Source organism: Pithys albifrons, chromosome 9 (genome assembly GCF_047495875.1).
Source record: "Pithys albifrons albifrons isolate INPA30051 chromosome 9, PitAlb_v1, whole genome shotgun sequence".
Lineage (NCBI taxonomy): Eukaryota > Metazoa > Chordata > Aves > Passeriformes > Thamnophilidae > Pithys > Pithys albifrons.
In genome coordinates, this window is record NC_092466.1 from 8,618,351 (window position 1) to 8,631,083 (window position 12,733).

The window sequence follows — 12,733 nt, forward strand, 5'->3', positions numbered from 1 at the left end:
CATAAAACTACTTCCCAAAATATTTTTAAAATAGTTTTATAGATTTTATGCCTTTCCTGCACTGAGATCAGCTTATATATTTTCAATAATCATATGTCTATGAACCCTAATTTATATTGTGAGCAGAATTTCAGTTTGGTGAGAAGAGCCATGATCCAGGTAATTGCTAATCTCAGACCAAGAAATCTGTTGATCTTAATTGCTGTTAAGAGTTCACATCCATGAACATGGATATGTATTTCCTTTCCTCCTGATTTGCCTCACTTTCTATTTAAAGTGGGAAACATATGGAGAGGTAAAACATTGTCTGCCCTGATCCATGCAATGTCTGGGAAAGATCACTAATGTTTCACATTAATGCTGTCTCACATTCACATGCCAGATCCTATTCTAAGTGAACTAAATGCCTCAATAATTGCCTTAAACCCCTGCTTGACATCCTTGTGACCATGATTCAACAGTCCTGATTCTACTCTTTGCTTCTGCAATTAGCAATAAGAGTTTTGACCTGGAGAATTTCTGTGAATTTGCAGTTTCTTTTTATTCTACCTTCAGTCTGCAATAGACTGCATAGATTTGTGTAAGGCTGAACAAATAAATTCTAACAAAATAGATTTTTAAAGCAAAAAAAAAGAAATTCTTTTCCTTCTGCTGACGTTTTCTCCTGCATAGGCTATGCCTAGTCCATCTTGGGCTCTTTGATAAGATGCATCTTTCCTACAGGAGTTAATTTTGATCAGTCAGACTCAGCCAGCTGTGTGGCAGCTTTCAAGCTTTGATGCATCAGGCTGTAACTTTGACAGAGCAGCCAACACACTGAGCAACTAGGCATGACAGAAACACAAACTTGAATTAAATACTGGTGACTCACCAGGATGCTGCTGGGAATGACCCCCGAGCTGGCCCAAGGCCAGGAGCTCATTGAACCCACTGACCAGAATATTCTTAGACAATGGCTTGTCTAAGAATCCTCCCCTCTAAACAGACATTAACCCATGCTTTGGAAAAGTTCCCTGCTAACCCTGAGAGATTACTGGCAGGTTTGTTTTCCAAAGAAAATATTTCAAAATACAAATATTTTTTCCTCTTTCAAATAATTCTCAATACTCATTTTCTTCTTAAGAAATTTCATACTCATCAAAATAATAAGAGCAGCAGGGCCTGGTTGAAGCTCTCTGTATTTACAGTTCAGTTCCTCAGGTCAGATGCTCATGCTGGAGCCAGAACAGGTAGTACATTTTAGAGGTGAGAACCAAGCCATACACTGGGATGCAAACAGCAATGAGGTCAAATTATAATTATTGCAATAAAGCAAACCCCCATAGTGAGAGATCATCCTGGGAAACAAAATAAGCCAACACGTCAGAAAGTTTCTTATTCCTTTATGCAAATGAATTCAGGTAATCTTAGCCTAAAATTTCTTCCATTGTGGGCACATACCTGGTATTTTATCAATTTTAAGAAACAAAGTGTTTTCTTCCCTTGGCTACAGCTCCTCACTGGTCTCTCTGGGTCAAATAAATCTCCAGAAAGGAAGATGAAGTCTGTGACTTGGGTTATATATAAAAGAGTCACTGGGTTGACCTTACCTCCAAACATTAAAAGACATTTTTCTCCCTGAAGGATTAAATACACTAACATGGAGGCTGAAGATTTCTTTTTCTTCACAGCCACTCTCTTCCCTTAAAACACCTGTGCCTTCCTGAGCAATTACTCTGCACCCCACAGAAAGGAGCACCAGGACACCCACAGGGTCCTTGGGAAGGGCACTGGAAAAGATGCACATGTAAGTTTGAATTTCTGCCTACTACATTTTACTTAGGAATTTACAGGTACAGAGAAGTTTGCCAGAAAATAAACAAATTCTGTATCAACTGAGCTTCCCAAAACCTGCAACTGTTTGGCTGGGTATCAGTAAAACCCTTTTCTAAGAACAAATTTAGGTGCTATAAAAACACCTTAGAAAGCCGAAGGACATTTTTCCAGCCTTTTACCACACCAGTGTCACCAGACACCAGCTATTTCTCTTGATTTACCAAGAAGTCTCAGTTGTTTCTGCCACTCAACAATTACTTGCTCCTGGCTAATTTTTTTCCCTCTCTTCCAGACCACAGTCAGCAACATCCCCAGATTGTAACTCTGCTTTATAGCCTTGGGCCTGTTATGAGACCTGTGGATTGCTGCAGTGAGGGATAAATGATTCTTGGGTACCAAGGAGCAGAAGAGCTTGGGAAAAGCTGTCCAACTCCAAAAAAACTAAGCATGCACATGTTCCAGAAGTGATAGGAAAAAGGTATGTTTTTCTTGTAGAGATTCAACCATGGAGTGCCCTCTCCTATTGCCAGGTTCACCTCACACAACAGGCACAACGCAAAAAGTCTGTGCCTGTAACAGAGGAGATGCTGTCAAGCATTCCATCTTATTCTTTTTCCAAACTAAACAACCTAAGAAAATGAAAAGGGAGTGTCAGAGGTACTCTCTGAGCCACATCTGGTGTGTATACAGTCATGGAAAACTGCAGGAATTTCAAGAGCTGACTGAAGGGCTTGAAAAACAGCCTTGGAATGCGAGAGTGAAACAGATTCAAAGAGCTCCTTTAACAAAGGAGAGGTGGAGAGTTCAACCAATTATTTTGATGCACAGAAAAATGGTGGGAGCTTTACTCCTGTGATCTAACAGCTGGGTGCTCTTCTAAATGATGCCCTTCCTTGGAAAAACTCCTTGGTGTGGCATGTTCAGGATCAAATTGCAGATTCATGGGAAAGGCTACCCTGCTGTTTTGTCTTTCTTTGCACCCACGAAACATGCTTTGCCTCCAGACAAATTTCATCTCCTGACAACCTAATCATACCCTACCTTCTCTGTGGCATGATGGCTTATTTCTGGGTTGCTTCTATAAAATTGTGACAGACCAGCTTGGATTTGTTAGTGCAGGGGATACAGTGGGGACGTGTGACCTCTATTTCCACCAATAGAAAGGAATGGCTGAATACCAGCTTGGATTGTATGACTATGCTCTTTCCAGTAATAAACACCTATGGTAAAGTAAAACAGATAAAACTGCTTCAGGGATATGGTATACAATTCAATAAAATTACAAGTTCCTAACTCTAGAAACAGATCAACAGATCACCAACACACTCAAATAGGTTTTTCCACTCTGCACAGCCTTTAACAGCACTCCCTAGAGAAATTAATTTCCTAGATAAACACATTTTTTTAAAAATAACCCTAATTTTATTCTGACAATTTTTGTGTGTTTAAGTAGAAAATAGAACTCTTACATATTCATTAGACATGCAACAAGTCCAAGTGTTGTGCCACACCATTAATATTTATTTTACTCTGTCTTTTTTCCTGTAAAAAAGTAATACAATTTTTCAAACCATCAGTTTGCATTACTAAAATAAAAAAAGAACAAAAACATGATAGGTGAAAATGAAACACACAAGGCCTGAATTCAGTGAGTAATAGCTTACATAATTTAGTGAAACAGGGCAGGAGTCCTCTCACTGAGGTCAAAAGAAATAATCCCATGCTTTTAAGTTGGCTCTGTACCCACACACCTCACTGACACTTCCCACCTATTCTCACTTGGAGGGAGGATTACTGGAACATTACTATCCTCTGTTGCTCCCTCTACCTTTTGCTGGAGGTTATCAGAGCAACAGAATGAGACGTATGGTCTTCTCCTAAAAGCCCAGTTTATTTGCACCAGGAAATAAACACACCAGTCTCTGACTGGGACAGATGAGGTGAACACACACTTCTCTCAGCCAGCGCTGCCAGGGCAGTCTCTGGCAGAGATGCAGAGCACAGTCCTTGGAAATCATAACTAGTAAATACAGAGATTAAAGCCAGTAATGTCTCTGTGTATGCAGCAGCTCGATGAAATGAATCACCTGGACAAGAAATCAACAGAGTCTGCCAGTGCCCTTTGTCAAATTAAAGGCTAAAGTAAGAAGAAGCTTTATACAAAGCAGTGCAGCAAAGCAGCAGCCACTCAGTATTTTACTAAAAGAGCAATCTGCATAGCAAAGATTACTAGAATTAATCTTGTTTTCTAAATATATTTAGTGTTTGTACACAATGTTCCATTTACACTGGGAATAGGTACCGTGGACCTGCAGAACTTGAAATGGTTTTGTTGATCCCTAGGACAGCCAGCTGCAGGAATGATTTACTATGAACACACCACTCACAAAGTAAGTTATGCTAAAGACTTACCGCAATTCTACATAAGCCAAACAAAATGCTGCCTTTTCAAGGGCATCACAGAAGACTATCAATTGCTGAAGTGAAAATAAATGCCTTTTTTCACATGAGCACACAGTAACAACCTCTCATGCATTTCCACATAAAAGCTTCTTAAGCTCTGAAATAGTGTATTTAAGCTAATTGTTTTATCTGCTAAAGGAAACAGAAATGTAGGGAAAATTGTGTTCTTTCTCTTTACCTTTTCTCCATTAGAACACTTGATGTATTTCCTTACATAATTACCTAAAATAAGCTCATCTACTTTAAAAATGTAATGACTATGCATTTACCTCTTGCCATTCCTTTTCAACCCCCCTCCTTTTAAGCTGTAAAATTGTGTTCTGAAGCCATAAGAGTAACGTGACATCTGTGAAATGATGCATTTTGTTTCTAATGCATGCACTCAGCTGCAAATTTGACTTTGAAGTACTTAATTCTGAAATATCTAAAATAATCCCATGTACCACAGAAATGGTACTGAAGCATTCAGAACTCCGGTTTTGTTAGGAAAGGGTCACAGTGAGAAATGGACCAGACACACCTCATTCTTTTCAGTTCTACTTTGTTGCCAGCTTTCCTGTACTCACAGAAAATACACAGCATCTTTGCTCCACACTATCCCAAGGCTCACATGAACGTGGAAAGGGATTCAAGAGAGGATATGAGAGTTTTAGAACAAACTGTCTCAGTAGATAAGGCAATGGGATGCACAGTGGAAAGGCTGGTCTTCATCAACCTAAGATGAATATGTCTGGTAAAAAGAAAGCTATTGAGTGTTTATACTAAATTTCCACTGCCTCATTTCTCGTCCTCCTCATCCTGTTACTGTTAACTTCTTGGGCAAGCCACACAATCCCTCTTACAGCCCAGAGTTTGAGCACAGGATGGTTTCAGCATCCACAACACACAGAGCAATGTGACATGGAAAAGTCAGGGAGAGGCTGCAGCTTTGATTTAACCCACTTCTTTGAGCTAGAGAGGGAAGAGGATTAAAGCCCCAGACACTCACACCAATAACAAAAATGTTAGGTGTTTCTCAGGCAGCCATGCTAAGACTTTCTCTGAGCCTTGGCAGTGTCTCCAACGCTTTCACAAAAACATAATTGGAAAAAAAATAGTGTTTTCTTCTTGCAATTACAGTCCATTTTTTTCTTGAGCACTGCAACTATCCATCCCCAATTACCAACTTCTTGCTTTCCTGTTTTAACACCTGTATGATCTCGGCAGTGGATTGCAGAGACAGCAAAAGAAGACAGAGCCTCTCACCACCCAGAGCAGATAGCAGCATCCAGATGATAAACCTGCTGGCTTGACATGCTCTTAACTGTTGGTGATTTACTTAATCAGGTCTCACAAAGAAGGAAATTAAACCCACAGCTATTAGAAATAATGACTGCTTTTTAATAGACACAATAACTTTGCCCAGGCTGGCTGATCCATTCCCTGTCTCTATGACTTCCCTCTGGTTGTATTGCAGTCACACTCACATACACACACAAGCACTTTTGCTTTGTTTCTGTAAGGCCTTTGTAATATAATTAATACTATTGCAAACTCATTCCTTGACTCTGTCAAGCAAATGGCATGACTCTACTCATTAAAGTCGTAGAGCCATTCATGCCCAGAATAGTAAATTCACTATAAAAATAATCCTAAGTATCCCAAAATGTGGGGAGTTATTAGAAGTTTTATTTTCTTCTAATACTCATATAAAATCAAAAACAGAACCACAGGGTAAGATGCTAAATGCTTAGTTATTGATGAAGGCATTTCTAGAATATTTGGCTAAGACTTGATGAATAGTAACAAAAATCCTATTGATTTTGCTTTAAAAAATTCAAAAAGTGCTCAAGAAACTGACAGCAGAAATACATTATGAAAACTACCATTTACATACAAAAGAAAGAGAGCCAGCCAGGCAGAGACATTAGGGGGAGGGAAATTATAAAGCCCCTGTCAACCTCACTGAAGCAGCAGCAGCAGCACTGGAGCTGGCAGGGCCAGGCTGTGGTACCACACACTGTGGGCTAAAGACAGCAAGGACAAACTGGAGGGAGACAACGTTCAGCCCAAGAAGCAGGACATGCTTTTGTACCAGGACCCTCTCCATGAACACCACTCACTAAAATGAGACATATCTTTCAATCAGTGTCATGGATATATTTTAAATGGTAGATCACAGACACGCGTATTTTCTGGCCAGATTACCATGAAATTTCTATTAACCACCATTTGCTTCAGCTGGGAACTCAGTACTAACTCTCCTACTAGTCTCATAAATATTGCATATACACTTTTCCTCTCTCTCTACATAGTCTTTAATGTTGCAATATCATGACTGTCAGTAACCAGAAGCTATTTTTTTTTCTTCTTAAAAAAAATACACTTTTTGTGTATACAGCCCAATTCTGAAGTCTGGTATCTCAGGATGTGTATGTTAATAAGAACATGGAAGTTAAAATTACTGTTTCCCTAGTTTCCCATGGGAATACAACACTTACTTCCAGATCTGGATAGTTTCAAGCTACTGGGTTAAACATTTATTAAAACATATCTAAAAAAGCTATTCCCAGGCTTTACTGTGGCTTCCCAGTTACTATTCATTGAAACTAATGGTTCAAGGGGGAGAGAACTATTAAAGCACAGGGGAACTTAGGAAAGAGCACATTGTGAGGCCAAGCACCTAGGAAAAACACTGAAGTGGTCACAGGAGTTTCAATGTTTGAAAAGACAGCTCTGCTGTTTAGGAATGGAATGGGGGTGACCCTGCTCAGTGGTTATTTATGCCCTCTTTACCCTGTGTTCTCTAAGAACACCCACTGTGCCTGCCAGGGGTCTGTGTGCTGTGCCACCTACAACTCCAACCACCTGCACTTGCTGCCCAGCCTCTAAGTGAAACCGCTTCTGTAGTTCAATACAAGCTACATGGGCAGAAGTTTGTCATTAGTTTGAGATAAACAAATTCTGCATTTAATTCTTATGCACTGGGGAAGATGAGAGGAACTCCAGGAAAAAAGGTCTAGTTAAAGCTGGTGATGAAGTCGTGGACTTGGCAGTGCTGGGTTTATGGTCAGACTTGACGATCTTAAAGGTGTTTTCCAGCCTGAATGATTCCATGATTCTCCACTTGCTATAGAAGAATGAAAGGATTGAGGGAAGCTGCATTCATAAACTGAGATCTCTCCAGTTTATAAACACCATCCACACACTGTGTGTAGATTCCTAAATGTCTACAGCTGAATTCCTTCTCTCTCTAAGCTTCCCACATGCATCAGGACTTGCAGCCTAAACCAGAAGTTGCTGATGTCCACAAGGCGCTTTCTTTTGATTGCCAGTTCATTTCTCTCGAGTGACTCACCTATGGAACAGATCTTGTCTTCTCAAGATCACAGATCTACGAGCAATAATTACAACAGACTGGCTGCAAGTTAACCAAAAAGCTAATGAAAATAGAATTCTCCTTTTGAAAATAAAAATATCAGGGGCTCCACAAGGAATAGCAAGAAAGCCTTGGTGAGCATTAGACAAAAAGATGAGGTAAAAAATGTGTTAGACACTTATACCACTGTATATTAATGTACCCTATTAATATAGAGACTTCTCATTTGAACTAATATTTCAAGAAATAAATCCCCGAAGATGAAAGAAGTGGACTAATAGAACTATATCTACTGTGCTATTTTTTAAAAAACAGAAAGATAAATAAAATTAGAACTTAATCTAGAAAACCACTGGGATAACATAAATTCAGTTCTTGAGAAAATACAGACTTGGACAATAAGAGAAGCTGTGTTTCAATTAAAGTCTTTGATCATTCAAGATAAGTATACTGGAAAATGAAATTTTCTGCTTTATTTGATTTCTTTAGGAAGTAATCTGTTTTTTCTCTGTGTATACCCAAAGGACCAGAAAACCCACCGCGAAAAGAAACAACTAAAGTCTCCCACTGTTCCCTTACTGAACACAAGCTTTTCTCCCATCTCTGAAATCAAAATGTCTTACATTAATTACTTCACCCACATTGTACATTTTATATGCTGCTGCTACAGTGCTCTAACAATCCAGTTTGCTTGTGGTATTTTCAACATTTCCTTTAATTTCTTTTTAAGATTATACAAATAAAAACTGTTTACTGAACAATAAAATATAAACTCTATCCTTCCTCTAAACAAAACCTTCATTAATCTTGCAGATTCTTATTGCACAGAAAACAAAAAAAGAATACCACAGATGTCTGGAAAGGTATGCTGTAATGAGAAACTTCAGAATAGTTATTTCATTTCTTAGATTGAAAGTAAGGTTGGAACTTGACCACTTCACATCACACCTTTCTCTGAGGTGCAGATAAACAGATACAAAATACAGCATGTGGAGATTAGTCACCCTGGGAATAAAGCACAGTTTCTTTCAAGCAGTAGAAGTAATTAGCTACCAAGAACTTTCAGTAGGAAGTAGCAAGTCTACTGAGAGGGTCATTAAATCAAATTTTTATGTCTCTCTCTAAAAGACACACTCTGGTATCAGCACAAACTCTTGGCTTTGAAGCATTCAGTCCCTCAGAGTCAATCCTCCACACTCAGGAGCCAAAGCCCAGAGGTGCAGGAGTTACACAAAGCCACAGAGACTTGGACAGCAGCAACAAAACTGTCTCAGCCATGACTGTTCCTCCTTCAGTGACAGCTTCAAAGGCAGTTGTTGCAACCACTCCTCATGATCCTCACTACGTCAAGAGGAAAACAGACCTGCTACTAACTTGTTTGGGAACATCAGGAAGACACACATGGAAAATAACTAGGGTGCATTTTACCATTCTCAAACCGCTGTCTTTTAGTCATTTTGAAAATCCCAAGGGAAGCAGCGGTGAGAAAATTCATGCAATTAGGTTCTCTTGACTGCATGAACCACAGAACTGCCCCCAGTGAAATAAAATGGCTTCAACAACAATCTGTGATGGTGGGTCCCTCTGTTGCCCACAAAACTAGGCAGGATCAAATCAGTCAGAGCCCAGAAGCACACTGGCCTTTCACCCAGTCCATGGCAGAATCCATCAGGCAACACACAGGTGGGAAAAATAAATTCCATAAGCCCTCAGATGGGCATAACAGTTAACTGCACTTTAAATTATGGATGGTCACCAACTGGGACACTGGCCCAGAATAAGATATGCACACCTGTAATCATGACAGCTCTTCAGAGCACTTGTTAGCAAACAGTGATCTTTGGGGAACGTTTATACTTAAAACTATTCATTTATGCTGGTATCTCAGCCTTAACTTCAAGTATTAGCACCTGCATTTACTGCATTCTGGAAACATTTGACTGAAAGAACAATCTGTGTAGGAAAAACTACGGTAAAATGGATATATCCTGAAATGGACTTCAAGAAAGAAAATCATCACATCACATGACTGTGTCTTTCAAGCCATGACAGTCTTTGTCACCATTATACTTCAGGATTTGATTACCACCTATAAAGAAAAAAAAGATTTTTTTTTTTAGAGCACACTTATCAGACATTCATGTTTATAATTTTTTTATTGAGAAAATAGCAAAAACAGGTATCTTACAGCCAGAATGTTCTTGAAAAGTTTATGAAGATTTGGCATCAGTGGCAGACCCACTGACACTGTGCAAGAAGGAAAATAAACCATCAGGAAACAGCAAGCACTGACTATTTTCAGTGCATGTTCTAGCCTCAGAAAACAAAAGAACCATTTTTCTTGCACCGCAGTTTGTCACTCTCCCATTACAGCCTTGCAGATTTACACAGGAGGCGAGACAATCCCAATCCAATCTTAAAACATCTCAATCATTCAGTCTTTTTCCTTGACCCAACTTATCACTTATCTTCACAGATCACAGCAGTTTCACCAGGATGCTCTGTCTTCAATTTTTTATGAGATGGCTCCCTGGGGAGCAGAGATGTGCAGTGCTCTAAGGATCGTGCAATCTCATCAATTGTCCATCTGTCTTCGTGCAGGGCGTGTTCCTCCAGCGTGAACGGCCCCTGCTTGGTGCGGGTCAGCTCTTGCATAGTGGCACAGGTACAGAGTTCTGCAGGAGCAGAGAGAGGAATTGGAAAAAGGGCATGGATAAATTTTAAATGTTTAACCATTTGCCGCTCACTTTAAATGTATTTTTATATGTAGCCTTCCACTTTATTCTGGTTTGTTTGAGAAAGAAAGTTCACGAAGGTTTATCACTCATTTTTATCTTCTTAAAGTTGAGCCAAGGAAGTCCTTTGATTTCAGTAGATCTCCAATGCAGTAATGAGTTCAGAATCTGACAGAAAGTTGTCAAAAATTTTCCCAGATTTAGATTGGAATGAAAAGAGAGGAAATAATGCCATAAAATGTGAGCAGAACATTCTGAATTCACAAGTGACTATGAACTATTTCTCCACAGATTTTGAGTCCTTAGCACTTTCTGCCTTCAAGAAGAATTTTTGAAATTTTTATCTTGTGCTGCCTATCAGAATAATATAAACTAAGATAAGGAAAAGTAAAAAATATATACAAATACTCTGCTGTTAAATAAATACCTGCAAGACATAACTACATAGCAAGGGGCTACAAAACATAACAGCAACCAGAGTTGACTCATAAGTGCTCAGATACACTAAAATATTTTCTTACACCCTTTCTGATGCAGGAAGATTTCCATTGCATTTTCAGTTTTTGAAAAGAAACCAGCTGCAGACAGACTTTATCTTGGTTTATCATTAAAAGGGAAAACATAAGCCAGTATGCTCAGAAGGCAGCAACAGAAACTTTGACTTGCCTAAGCAGAGAGAACAACATTGAAATTCATAGGATTATCCCACATTACTTGCTTTTTTGATCTGCAAATGTATAATTTAAAAAAAAATTGAAATGGATTATCTATTCTCTATCATGCAATTTGATAGATACAGAGTACAAGACAAATAACCCTGTGGGAAAGCAAAACTGTTCACAGTTCAGGCAAAGGAGAAAGAAAACACTAGAAAAACCATCACCAGTGTAGAAGTCTTTCCAGCAGATAGGGTTTATTATGTGCATGGTAATGTTCAGTTCTATCTCTTTTCAAAATGTGATGAATAATGTTTAAAAAGACAGTGTCTTTCTTCTTCTCATCCTTAATCTTTAACACATGGAGGAGGAAAAAAAAATTCCCACCTTGCCTTGCATTATCTTGCTCAGTGCTATTGCCTGCTCCAGTTTTATCCCCCAGCCCCCAAGGTCCTCTGGCAATTATCAAGCCTTTGTTCCCCCATGCTCTCAAGGAAATTACCTTAGTATATAAAAACAACTGATAGCACTACAATTCTGCAAAATAACACAAAGGTCTAGTTCCTGGGGACAATACAAAATGAAAATTTTTCTCCATAAACAACACACTCATTCCTTAAATTGTCATGTTTTTTTTTCATGCCTACCTTTTCCAATGTCACTGACCAGGCTCCTGACATAAAAGCCACCACCACATTCAACATCTGGAATGTTAAAAAGTGACAGGGTAAATTGCCAGTGCAACATGAAATCTACTTTACATAGAAACCATGCCCTCACATAAATGTAAAAGTGTGCTAAGCAAACAACCCAGTGATAAAATATTTATAGGATGCAACATCAATTATTCATCCTGTAACATATGTGCGGGTGAGATTGCTAAGCTAGACAGGAAGGAAAGCAAATAAAACGGCAACTGAACTAACTCACTAGAATTTAAGTCCTTGCTGTGGTATGTAAACAAATGCTTCAGTTTTAAGTATTTCAGAAGGTTGATTCACATTTCTAATGATGAAGGGAAGTTATTTCAAGTATAGCCTAAGCTGACTATCAATGCTTTTAAGATACAGCAGGCAGGCAGCTCCAATAAAATTTTAAAATTCACCTTTAACTTTCTCTGCTTTCTGAGTCCTTCCCTTCCCCCTCTGCTACTGATCAGCTGCGAGTCACCAGCCAAAAAGTAAAGGGTGAAGTACTGAGCTCTGTCACTCATACCTGTCCATCATATGACATCTGGTCCACCAGAGGACTGTGGGTCAAGTAGGTAGGTCTATCAATGCAAGACATTATCCTGACCTTACAGTAGCAGCAAACATTTACAACAGTCTTTTTGATTTATTTACTAATGTGATTCTTAATGTACTACACCCAAGTTTCTTGATGTATGACAGAAGGAAGGGTAAGATCCTGCTTCCTCAACCAGAGGAGGTCTGACAGTAACTGATACTGGTCCTTGCTGTGCCCTGAAGAGATGCCAGCAGGTCTGGGCATCTGTGTAAAAAGAATGGGCAAAGTGAAGTAAGGCAGACATGAGAAAGGAATGAACTGGAGGTTGCAAACATGGACAGATGTAAATAATCCCCTGACCAGTCTCTCAGAATTTTCCCTCACTGAAAGATTAGATATAATCAGCTTATCTTAAAACCAAAACATGGTGCTTTTAATGCAAAGTGAAAGTCTCTGCACATGGGCTCACACCAAAATAA

General features: G+C 39.1%; 1 protein-coding gene across 1 annotated transcript in view; it reads right to left on the bottom strand.

Annotated features, from left to right (window-relative positions):
• Positions 1-9,773: 9,773 nt before the first annotated feature.
• Positions 9,774-12,733, bottom strand: part of TRUB1 (TruB pseudouridine synthase family member 1) — a 30,192-nt gene continuing 27,232 nt past the window's right edge. Inside the window, 3 exon segments of the mRNA XM_071563879.1 lie at positions 9,774-10,101; positions 10,103-10,311; positions 11,675-11,731. Coding sequence (XP_071419980.1) covers positions 10,063-10,101; positions 10,103-10,311; positions 11,675-11,731 — 305 coding nt within the window. The 3' untranslated portion in view covers positions 9,774-10,062.